Genomic DNA, 12896 nt, shown 5'->3' on the forward strand with positions numbered 1-12896 from the left:
AAACAAACAAAACATTATAGTAATATGTTGGGGACTATGATCTGATGTGACAGTTAAAAAACGATAGTCTCAAAGTATTAGGTTTTGATATGTGACTTAGAATATGAGTGATAGACTTGTGCATAATAATAATGTAGTTTTTTTGTCAGGACCTAAAATCTATTACAATTTATAACTTATGAATTATGTTTTGTTAAATTAATCAGAATTCAAGGGCAACTTCATGCAAAATGAAATCGAGAACATAAAGCCACTAACTGTACCTACGTCAAATCAATAGTAAAACCAATAATGGATCAATAAAACAATACAGATGTGCTATCTTAATTTGAGCCTACTTCTCACAGCAGGAAAATAATCCTTCAGCAACAGGAAATGTGAATTTTTATGTGTATTATAATGAATAGATTTTTTGTTAGGGCAAATCATGTCTGAAATTTTAAAGTGGAAATTACAAACTTTTGAAGTATTTTTAAACCTTGAATACACTACAATTTGCATTTCCTGCTGCACAGGAATATTCTCTGTGACAACAGAGTGATCAAATTAAGATAGCATATCTGTATATCTTTCCGGAAAGGTAGCAACCCTGAGTGAAATGTCCATCATCATGAAAGTTCAAAGCTTCAAAAGTCAGAAATGGTACATCGAGTCAGCTGCCAATTGTCTCCCAGATTTCTCCACAGACATTATTAGGTTAACCAGATGTGACCATTGTAAAAGACTGAAGCAGTGATTTCCCCTTTGCTTAAAAGGTAATAATGTGACATAATGTGCTTAATGCTGAGCTCAACTTTGCTGTGTTACTTTGAACCAAAGAGTTAGTTCTCAGTGACAAACTGAAAATGGTTTCAATTCTCTATCCTACATCCATTCATTTAAAAAAGTGTATTGTCTTGTCATAAAACAGAGAACAGGGTAACACACAGTTTACATACAGAACACACCCAAACCAGAGAAGCAACAAACCTAAGAAACAAAGCACAAACATTCAGCGACACAATCTCCCTTCGCATCATCACCCAGAATAATTTCGGTCCTTGTATTTACATGGCAGTTTTTTTCTGATTAGCTGTCTTCCCCCTCATATGGCATACATTCAGCAAGAGAAGGCTTTGAAGTACACCAGGATTAGAATCATTAGAATATTTAGAATCAATGTCACAACCCACCACAACCATGAATTTTGATAACTAAATAGGATTACTGAAGAATAAATTATTTTCGTACAGACATTCGTAGATTTTGGGATTTGAAGGAGCTGCATCACTTGCTCAATATACATACAACACCAAACACACACAGGTGAAGAAATACTTTCCGCCTCTTCTGCCCCACAACATTTCCCATTGGCATGCATTCTGTCAATGAGTTAGTCTTGCTTTACAACGTACAATATTACTTAAAATGGACTTTAAAGTGACAGTTTGGGGGGAGTTGATTTCCATAACTCCATTCCGGAATCCTCAGGTGACCCTGAACCGGTTTGAAACCAGTTTGCCTCATTTGATCCACAAAATAATTACATCCACTCACTTCCTCTGACATTTTTGGTTAAGATAACAACATGATCACTGGATTACACTAACACAACAAGTGAAGCCACGGCAGCTGCTGGATTCTTTAAGGTTTCACAGTAAAAATAAAGAAATTAGTTATCTGTACAGCATATGTATATACATTTTATATATATATTTAAATATATAGGCGGGGTAAGAGTATTGCAGAATTATATTGCATGTATTAATCAATAAACCTGGACGAAAACAAGCAAGTATACATTATGGGTTGTTTGCGATGGTTCTTTTTGATAAAGCTCAGGTGATTTACCACCATTTTTGCCTCCAGGGTCACGATCAGTATATTTCTGCTGACATGACAAGTAGATATCTTTCCAGACACATTTAGTTGGACAGAGAAGCTGGGAAATATTGCCTGTGCCATTGCCAGCAAATCCAACCAACCGGGCCTGACAATGCAGTGTAAAGATACAGAGTACAGAAGTCAGCTCTCTTGGAAAAACAGAATGGAACCAAAAACATGCATACCAACTCACGCACACACACATACACACACACACACACACACACACACACACACACAAACCAAATATATGGCTTCTAAACTTGGAATCAAGGCAGTTGAATAAATGGCATTTTCTTCTATATGTCTTTTTTAGTTGATACAGACACAACCAAACTTTGTGTTCAAGCTCAACTTTGGTTTGGCGTAGTTACAATGAAGATATTATCTTTCTGTATATTTTTTAACTATCTTAACTATTTACACATCGATGTAAGATCGACCAGCGGTCTAAAACACTATTTTCACTACTATTTTAAACAATATGAAGAGCAATGTATTTATCTTGCTACAACAGCGTATACAGAAAAAAGGACACCCAAAAACACATTCTGAAAGCGTAAAATGTCATCATTGTCATTTGATTCAAGTCCCTGATTTTTCGTTTTTTAAGTCCAGCTCCTGCTAGATTGCATTGAATGGATTCTACACAGTATGCAACAGTTACATTAATTACGTTTTTTCTGAATATCTTTACAATAAAGACAGCAATATAGGTGTTTGGAAGCAGAGTGTAAGGGGTGATACTAAGACTAAAGGTGCTGGCATAGTAGAATAGTCCAGACCCACCTTTGTTAAACTAGTTTAATTGTTTCGACTCTCCAAGTCACACGAGTCAAAGAGTTCCTCTTTCCTCTTCGTTGACTCCAACAGTTAGAGTTAGAATGACTGACGGTGTGGCCCGTATGAAGCCAGCCCGGTCAGTAAGGAAGACGACCAGTCAGGTCATCCAGACAGAGATAAACAGACGTTTAGATTCACCCACGTGAAGAAGGCCTCTCTCCTGCAGCTCTCATAGGGTCACAAGTTGGAAGACAGCCGTTTCCGGGCCAAGTCTAACTCCGGTATGCTAACGATCGAATCCTTCTTAGGAGCTCCAGAGGCCGGAAGCCCCGACCCAGCCGCCGCTGCAGCCGCCCCCATCCCGGGTGCTCCTCCTGGGGAGGAGTGGAGGCGAAGGCCACCCGCTGTGGAGCTCCCGCGGGTCTCCCCCCAACCTGGACCCCCACCCCGGAGGGCCCCGGCTGGCTGGGGTGAGTGGGCTGAGGGGGGCCGATGGAGGTGGATGAGGCGTGGGTGGATGGGTGGGTAGATTGGGGAGGGCTGGGGGCGGCAGGAGGGGTTCCATCCTGAGGGAGGGAGAGCTGGGAGGCAGAGAGGCCACGGGCATCCTGGCTCAGGGTTCCTGAGTGGAGCGAGTGGGTGCTCTTGTGTGAGGAGGGCCTCTGGATGGTGTGCGTGGGGCTGGGAACGTGGTGCTGCACCAGGGACAGCTGAGACCCAGACGGCCCCGCTCCCCCCATGTACTGGAATGTCCGTCCCGGATGAGCCAGAGGGCTCTGGACTGGTGGGCTGGAAATAGCCGACCCAAACACCCCTGTTGCATGAGCCATCTGTGGTGGCTGAGACTGGAGAGGAGCGGAAACTGGGCTCTGAGACAGGCTATGGACCACCTGGAACCTCCGCAACATGCGGGGGGACTGCAGTGTCCCTGACCCTGACCCGGACGCTGACCCCGGCCCCATCGGACCTGGCCCCATCGGCCCAGCCCCCAACCCCATCCCCATCCCCATACCCATCGGCATACCCATCGGCCCCATCCCCGGCATCCCCATTCCCCCCATCGGCCCCATCCCCTGGGGGCAGAAGCTCATGGCCACAGCCTGCTGGAGGCTGGCAAGGGCTCCGACCCCGGACGGGCCTGCGGGGGAGAACATACCCCCAGGGACGGAGGAAGTCATGGACATGGTGCGGGGTCTCTGGAGGTCCACCAGTTTGACCATCTCACGGTCGTACTTGACGATCTCCTGGATCATCTCATTCTCACGATTGTTGAAGACGCCGGAGTTGAGGTCATGCTGCACTTTGTGCATCAGAATGGAGTTCTTCTTGCCTGTGATGGAGTGAGGAAGAGGAGAAAAGTAGAACATGATGAGGTAGAGGAAGAGGAGAACAAGGAAGGAGGAGGAGGAGGAACACAGACAGTATTTTCTATCCTTCAAACTAGGTATATTGTTTTGGCAAGAAGCAATGCTATAGGAAAATACTGACAACAAGAGGGTCACAGTGTCACTTCATCAATTAAAAGAAAGATTCATCAATTTTGAATGTTATAACATTTTCATGCATCTCTGAGTGATGTTCTATCGATTCCCGGGGTCATTTAATGTTTTCGTGTGTATCTGAGCTATAGTCGTTTAAGCAGGCAGAAATACAGCCTGTATGACAAGTTTTGCATCATATGATGAACATCGTTCAGAGATGCACAAAAACTAAATAACATTCAAAATGGGTGAGTCTTTCCTTTGTCCTGTATAGAGCATGCTGAAGCAACACCATAACTCAGGTGAATGCTCGGGCTAGAGTTATTTTTCATAGATAAGTTTGCATCTGCTATTTCTAAGAGGGAGTCCAACATAAAAGGTAGAACATAAGGTAAAATAAAGATGTGTTTATGTGATATCAATACTTAATACTAGGGTACGATGTGAAGAGGAATTCTCAATAAGTGTCACGGCCGAAGTACTTGTGAAAATAACAGGTGCAAACTTTGAACAGGTGCAACAACTTGATAAATCCCAACCGTGAAGCATGAAGTTGACAGCTGCGCCATACAGGTTACAAAATAAATGGGAAGAGATTTTCAATGTACCGATTCCATGGCACATGGTTTATGAACTGGTACAAAAAACAACACTTGATTCAACACTTCAAGTTTTTCCATTTAAATTAAACAAAATTCTTGCCACCAACAGAATGCTATATACAGTGGGGAGAACAAGTATTTGATACACTGCCGATTTTGCAGGTTTTCCTACTTACAAAGCATGTAGAGGTCTGTCATTTTTATCATAGGTACACTTCAACTGTGAGAGATGGAATCTAAAACAAAAATCCAGAAAATCACATTGTATGATTTTAAAGTAATTAATTTGCATTTTATTGCATGACATAAGTATTTGATCACCTACCAACCAGTAAGAATTCCGGCTCTCACAGACCTGTTAGTTTTTCTTTAAGAAGCCCTCCTGTTCTCCACTCATTACCTGTGTTAACTGCACCTGTTTGAACTCGTTACCTGTATAAAAGACACCTGTCCACACACTCAATCAAACAGACTCCAACCTCTCCACAATGGCCAAGACCAGAGAGCTGTGTAAGGACATCAGGGATACAATTGTAGACCTGCACAAGGCTGGGATGGGCTACAGGACAAATGGCAAGCAGCTTGGTGAGAAGGCAACAACTGTTGGTGCAACTATTACAAAATGGAAGAAGTTCAAGATGATGGTCAATCACCCTCGGTCTGGGGCTCCATGCAAGATCTCACCTCGTGGGGCATCAATGATCATGAGGAAGGTGAGGGATCAGCCCAGAACTACACGGCAGGACCTGGTCAATGACCTGAAGAGAGCTGGGACCACAGTCTCAAAGAAAACCATTAGTAACACACTACGCCGTCATGGATTAAAATCCTGCAGCGCACGCAAGGTCCCCCTGCTCAAGCCAGCGCATGTCCAGGCCCGTCTGAAGTTTGCCAATGACCATCTGGATGATCCAGAGGAGGAATGGGAGAAGGTAATTTGGTCTGATGAGACAAAAATAGAGCTTTTTGGTCTAAAATCCACTCGCCGTGTTTGGAGGAAGAAGAAGGATGAGTACAACCCCAAGAACACCATCCCAACCGTGAAGCATGTAGGTGGAAACATCATTCTTTGGGGATGCTTTTCTGCAAAGGGGACAGGACGACTGCACCGTATTGAAGGGAGGATGGATGGGGCCATATATCGCGAGATCTTGGCCAACAACCTCCTTCCCTCAGTAAGAGCATTGAAGATGGGTCGTGACTGGGTCTTCCAGCATGACAACGACCCGAAACACACAGCCAGGGCAACTAAGGAGTGGCTCCGTAAGAAGCATCTCAAGGTCCTGGAGTGGCCTAGCCAGTCTCCAGACCTGAACCCAATAGAAAATCTTTGGAGGGAGCTGAAAGTCCTTATTGCCCAGCGACAGCCTCGAAACCTGAAGGATCTGGAGAAGGTCTGTATGGAGGAGTGGGTCAAAATCCCTGCTGCAGTGTGTGCAAACCTGGTCAAGACCTACAGGAAACGTATGATCTCTGTAATTGCAAACAAAGGTTTCTGTACCAAATATTAAGTTCTGCTTTTCTGATGTATCAAATACTTATGTCATGCAATAAAATACAAATTAATTACTTAAAAATCATACAATGTGATTTTCTGGATTTTTGTTTTAGATTCCGTCTCTCACAGTTGAAGTGTACCTATGATAAAAATGATAGACCTCTACATGCTTTGTAAGTAGGAAAACCTGCAAAATCGGCAGTGTATCAAATACTTGTTCTCCCCACTGCATATGTAGCAGAAAAGCTGTAAAAAAAACAAACAAAATATGTGTCCTCCGAAGGGGGGGGGGGCGGTGGTGGATGGGTAAAAATAAATAAATGACAGGGCCCAGAGCTCTCTTCAGTACCTATGCGGTCAAGTCGGTCGATAGCCACGGTCTCAAATGCCCGTCTCATCATGGGGTACTCCTCCAGGACCTCATTAAAGTTGTCCACAGACAGGGAGTAGAGACGGCAGTACGTCTCCGCTCTGACACTGGCCGTACGCCGACCCCGCGTCAGCAAACAGATCTCTGATAGAGGGAGACAGGGTCAGGAAACACAGAGATAGAGCAAAATGTTGCAGAGATACAATATAATAATGTTCTATTTAATTATCTGTAAAATATACTATAGAAACCACCCAGTATCTGTTTAACTACCAGTTGTTTGGGATTGTGGTACACTTCCAATAAAGTTGTGCTAGTTTTCAGAGCCGAGGGACACATGAATACCTACAAAGCACCACATACTTGACAACAAGGAAATAGAGTACAAATATATGAAGCAAAACGCAGAAAACACTGTCTCCAGTGATCTCATTATGTATAAATATGAATTGTTCGCTGAATTAAATTAAAGTCTGTGTGTATTGTGGTTCAGGCCCATACCTCCAAAGTAGGAGCCATCAGAGAGCTTCATTCCCAGGGTTCCCTTGGTGATGACGTTACAGACTCCGTGCTGGATAAAGTACATCTTCTTGCCGATGGTGCCCTCTCTGATGATGTAATCACGGGGCTGGAAGACCTCGAAGCGGAGCATGATCAGCATGGCTGTCACAAAGTTGGGCTCTGCGTTGGCGAACAACGGCATGGACGCCACCAGCTTACGGCAGTTGAAATTTACAATTTCCTGATGATTGGATAGACAAAGTTTGTTAGTATATTGAATTTATTTCAAAAACACTATATCCACCAATTATTCACATTTGTGTTTTTTCATCAGAAATTATTGCATATGGGTACCTTCTTGTGCATGTAAAATATTACTGTTCTCAGATTTTTTATTAATATATATTTGTGTATGAAAATATTTTTTTGCTAAATGCTATACCATTGTTTAGCTGGAATGGAATGTTCGTATCCTGTATATTTGACCTGTGTATGAATGCACTTACTATAAGAGAATCTGCTAAATGACTAAAATGTCAAAGGTAAATGTTTTACATACAAATCTCATATTACTGTATTTCTAATAACGTTGTAACATTTCTATATTTCTTAATTCCTTTCTTTGAATTTTGGGGATTTGTGTGTTTTGTTTTGTATTGTCAGGTATTATTGCACTGTTGGAGCTAGGAACATAAGCATTTAGCTATACCCGCGATATAGCTATACCCAAATGTATCTGCTAAATATGTGTACACGACCAATAAAATGTGATTTGTATTGAATTATATACACTACCGTTCAAAAGTTTGGGGTCACTTAGAAATGTCCTTGTTTTCCATGAAAACATAAATGAAATGAGTTTGAATAGGAAATGTAGCAAAATGCATAGGAAATGTAGTCATTGACAAGGTTAGAAGTAATGATTTTTAATTTAAATAATAATTGTGTTCTTCAAACTTTGCTTTTGTCAAAGAATCCTCCATTTGCAGCAATTACAGCCTTGCAGACCTTTGGCATTCTAGTTGTCAATTTGTTGAGGTAATCTGAAGAGATTTCACCCCATGCTTCCTGAAGTACCTCCCACAAGTTGGATTGGCTTGATGGGCACTTCTTACGTACCATACGGTCAAGCTGCTCCCACAACAGCTCAATAGGGTTGAGATCCGGTGACTGTGCTGGCCACTCCATTATAGACAGAATACCAGCTGACTGCTTCTTCCCTAAATAGTTATTTCATTCCTGTTGTAGGAGGAAATTGGCTCCAATCAAGCGCCATCCACAGGGTATGGCATGGTGTTGCAAAATGGAGTGATAGCCTTCCTTCTTCAAGATCCCTTTTACCATGTACAAATCTCCCACTTTACCACCACCAAAGCACCCCCAGACCATCACATTGCCTCCACCATGCTTGACAGATGGCATCAAGCACTCCTCCAGCATCTGTTCATTTGGTCTGCATCTCACAAATGTTCTTCTTTGTGATCCGAACACCTCAAACTTCGATTCGTCTGTCCATAACACTTTTTTCCAATCTTCCTCTGTCCAGTGTCTGTTTTTTTTTGCCCATCTTAATATTTTATTTTTATTGGCCAATCTGAGATATGGCTTTTTCTTTGCAACTCTGCCTAGAAGGTCAGCATCCCGGAGTCGCCTCCTCAATGTTGACGTTGAGACTGGTGTTTTGCGGGTACTATTTAATGAAGCTGCCAGTTGAGGACCTGTGAGGCGTCTGTTTCTCAAACTATTTGTCCTCTTGCTCAGTTGTGCACCGGGGCCTCCCACTCCTCTTTCTATTCTGGTTAGAGCCAGTTTGCGCTGTTCTGTGAAGGGAGTAGTACACAGCGTTGTACGAGATCTTCAGTTTCTTGGCAATTTCTCGCATGGAATAGCCTTCATTTCTCAGAACAAGAAATAACTGACGAGTTTCAGAAGAAAGTTCTTTGTTTCTGGCCATTTTGATTCTGTAATCGAACTCACAATTGCTGATGCTCCAGATACTCAACTAGTCTCAAGAAGGCCAGTTTTATTGCTTCTTTAATCAGCACAACAGTTTTCAGCTGTGCTAACATAATTGCAAAAGGGTTTTCTAACGATCAATTAGCCTTATAAAAGGATAAACTTGAATAAGCAAACACAACGTGCCATTGGAACACAGGACTGATGGTCGCTGATAATGGGCCTCTGTACGCCTATGTAGATATTCCATTAAAAATCAGCTGTTTCCAGCTACAATAGCCATTTACAACATTAACAATGTCTACACTGTATTTCTGATCAATTTGATGTTATTTTAATGACCCCAAACTTTTGAACGGTAGTGTATATACACTACCAGTCAAAAGTTTGGACACGCCAACTCATTCAAGTTTTTTTTTTTACTATGTTTTACATTGTAGAATAATAGTGAAGACATCAAAACTATAAAATAACAAATATGGAATCATGTAGTAACCAAAAAAGTGTTAAACAAATCATAATATTTTTTATATTTGAGATTCTTCAAATAGCCACCGTTTGCCTTGATGACAGCTTTGCACACACTTGGCATTCTCTCAACCATATATATATATATATATATATATATATATATACATTTTTATATTGATGTCACACATTTATAATTTATTTATAAAAAGTGTAGTTATTTGTACATTTGACTGTGTAAACCTAGCCGCACTACTTATTTTTCTTTGAGTGAGGCGGATATGTAGCATTTTGCAAAAAAACATGATTATATGTCTCTCTGAAATGAAACCATCAAGTGATGGATTTAAACCATGCCATAATTAGATAGTGAAAAAACACACCAATCTCTTTCATAATTTCCTTCAACAATAAAAGCTAATTTACCAATGAAACTCTTCAAATGTTTTTAAATGGTTGTGTGTGTGTGTGTTCATGGCTTGCATGTCTAGGCAGGAACTCAGAGACCCACCTCTCTGAGTGGTTCGTTCAGCTCCTCCAGGATGCTGTCTTCATCAAACATCTTCCCCTGGTACCGGTGTTCATAATAGTCATGGATTTTCTGTCGGAAGTCGGATGGCAGCTTGTGGAAGGACATATACTGCTCCACTTGTTTGTACTGTAGAGAGAAAGAGAGGGATGGGAGGCGAGAGAGAATGAAGCAGTACCTCAAAGTCAACGTGCTATCTAGAACAAAAAGGGTTCTTTGGCTGTCCCCATAGGAGAAGCCTTTGAAGGACCCTTTTTGGTACCAGGTAGAACCATTTTGAGTTCCATGTAGAACCCTTTCCACAAAGGGTTCTACATAGAACCCAAAATAGTTCTACCTGGAACCAAAAAGGGTTCTACATGGAACCAAAAAGGGTTTTCCTATGGGGACAGCTGAATAACTATTTTGGAACCCTTTTATCTAAGAGTGTAGGGCTTAAACTGAATCTATTGAGTGGTTTTCAACCATTCCATCACACAAAAGGGAGACCAATTACTAAAGTGGATGGCGGACCGGCCACGGTGAAAACTAAGGGCTGGTTTCCCAGACACAGATTAAGCCTAGTTCTGGACTAAAAAACATGCAAAATGGATCATCTTTCTAGTCTAGGACTAGTGCTTTTTAGTCTAGGACTAGGTCTACTCTGTCTGGGAAATCAGCTCTAAAAGCTAAGCTTTGCTAAATCAATGGAGCGTATCAGGTGTTGTATAACTGGCATGGTGTTTGATCCCAACCCTCCTCGGGATGCCAGTCTGGCAGTCAGGAGGAAATAGATGTGGTTGTAAAGCTGTAGAGCTGTGCACTTTTATGTCAGCCTCCGTGCAATTCAGCCCACGTCAAACAGGGAAGCTGTCTCATAAACATGCCACTCCACCCAGCACTCATAAGGCCTTCACAAACATAACACAGGCCTTGGTCTTAACTGGCACTGACACTGACATGTCGAGACACACACACACACACACACACACACACAGACACAGACAGACAGACAGACAGACAGACAGACAGACAGACAGACAGACAGACAGACAGACACAAACACACACACTGACAGACAGACAGACACACACACACACACACAAAACCATTCAACATTTACAAAAACAGAATCTCATTCATCATTTCAGAGAAAATAGTATAAACTATGCGAATCTGAAATGTGAACCCTTATGAACACCTTACTGATTGTAATATACACTGCTCAAAAAAATAAAGGGAACACTTAAACAACACATCCTAGATCTGAATGAATGAAATAATCTTATTAAATACTTTTTTCTTTACATAGTTGAATGTGCTGACAACAAAATCACACAAAAATTATCAATGGAAAACAAATGTATCAACCCATGGAGGTCTGGATTTGGAGTCACCCTCAAAATTAAAGTGGAAAACCACACTACAGGCTGATCCAACTTTGATGTAATGTCCTTAAAACAAGTCAAAATGAGGCTCAGTAGTGTGTGTGGCCTCCACGTGCCTGTATGACCTCCCTACAACGCCTGGGCATGCTCCTGATGAGGTGGCGGATGGTCTCCTGAGGGATCTCCTCCCAGACCTGGACTAAAGCATCCGCCAACTCCTGGACAGTCTGTGGTGCAACGTGGCGTTGGTGGATGGAGCGAGACATGATGTCCCAGATGTGCTCAATTGGATTCAGGTCTGGGAAACGGGCGGGCCAGTCCATAGCATCAATGCCTTCCTCTTGCAGGAACTGCTGACACACTCCAGCCACATGAGGTCTAGCATTGTCTTGCATTAGGAGGAACCCAGGGCCAACCGCACCAGCATATGGTCTCACAAGGGGTCTGAGGATCTCATCTCGGTACCTAATGGCAGTCAGGCTACCTCTGGCGAGCACATGGAGGGCTGTGCGGCCCCCCAAAGAAATGCCACCCAACACCATGACTGACCCACCACCAAACCCGTCATGCTGGAGGATGTTGCAGGCAGCAGAACGTTCTCCACGGCGTCTCCAGACTCTGTCACGTCTGTCACATGTGCTCAGTGTGAACCTGCTTTCATCTGTGAAGAGCACAGGGCGCCAGTGGCGAATTTGCCAATCTTGGTGTTCTCTGGCAAATGCCAAACGTCCTGCACGGTGTTGGGCTGTAAGCACAACCCCCACCTGTGGACGTCAGGCCCTCATACCACCCTCATGGAGTCTGTTTCTGACCGTTTGAGCAGACACATGCACATTTGTGGCCTGCTGGAGGTCATTTTGCAGGGCTCTGGCAGTGCTCCTCCTGCTCCTCCTTGCACAAAGGCGGAGGTAGCGGTCCTGCTGCTGGGTTGTTGCCCTCCTACGGCCTCCTCCACGTTTCCTGATGTACTAGCCTGTCTCCTGGTAGCGCCTCCATGCTCTGGACATTACGCTGACAGACACAGCAAACCTTCTTGCCACAGCTCGCATTGATGTGCCATCCTGGACGAGCTGCACTACCTGAGCCACTTGTGTGGGTTGTAGACTCCGTCTCATGCTACCACTAGAGTGAAAGCACCGCCAGCATTCAAAAGTGACCAAAACATCAGCCAGGAAGCATAGGAACTGAGAAGTGGTCTGTGGTCACCACCTGCAGAACCACTTCTTTATTGGGGGTGTCTTGCTAATTGCCTATAATTTCCACCTGTTGTCTATTCCATTTGCACAACAGCATGTGTACAGCATTGTCAATCAGTGTTGCTTCCTAAGTGGACAGTTTGATTTCACAGAAGTGTGATTGACTTGGAGTTACATTGTGTTGTTTAAGTGTTCCCTTTATTTTTTTGAGCAGTGTATAATAATATATGGCATTTTATTTTAACTTTATTTAACTAGGCAAGTCAGTTAAGAACAAATTCT

At 42.9% G+C, this 12896-nt stretch overlaps 1 protein-coding gene across 1 annotated transcript in view; it reads right to left on the minus strand.

Moving 5' to 3' along the window:
• Positions 1 to 482: 482 nt before the first annotated feature.
• The window catches only part of LOC121535490 (potassium/sodium hyperpolarization-activated cyclic nucleotide-gated channel 2-like), a 64930-nt gene continuing 52516 nt past the window's right edge, over positions 483 to 12896 (minus strand). Inside the window, 6 exon segments of the mRNA XM_045205895.1 lie at positions 483 to 3062; positions 3065 to 3583; positions 3704 to 3976; positions 6577 to 6741; positions 7099 to 7339; positions 10034 to 10180. Of these exon segments, the coding sequence (XP_045061830.1) occupies positions 2884 to 3062; positions 3065 to 3583; positions 3704 to 3976; positions 6577 to 6741; positions 7099 to 7339; positions 10034 to 10180 (1524 nt within the window). The 3' untranslated portion in view covers positions 483 to 2883.

The sequence above is a fragment of the Coregonus clupeaformis genome, chromosome 21 (genome assembly GCF_020615455.1).
Source record: "Coregonus clupeaformis isolate EN_2021a chromosome 21, ASM2061545v1, whole genome shotgun sequence".
NCBI lineage: Eukaryota > Metazoa > Chordata > Actinopteri > Salmoniformes > Salmonidae > Coregonus > Coregonus clupeaformis.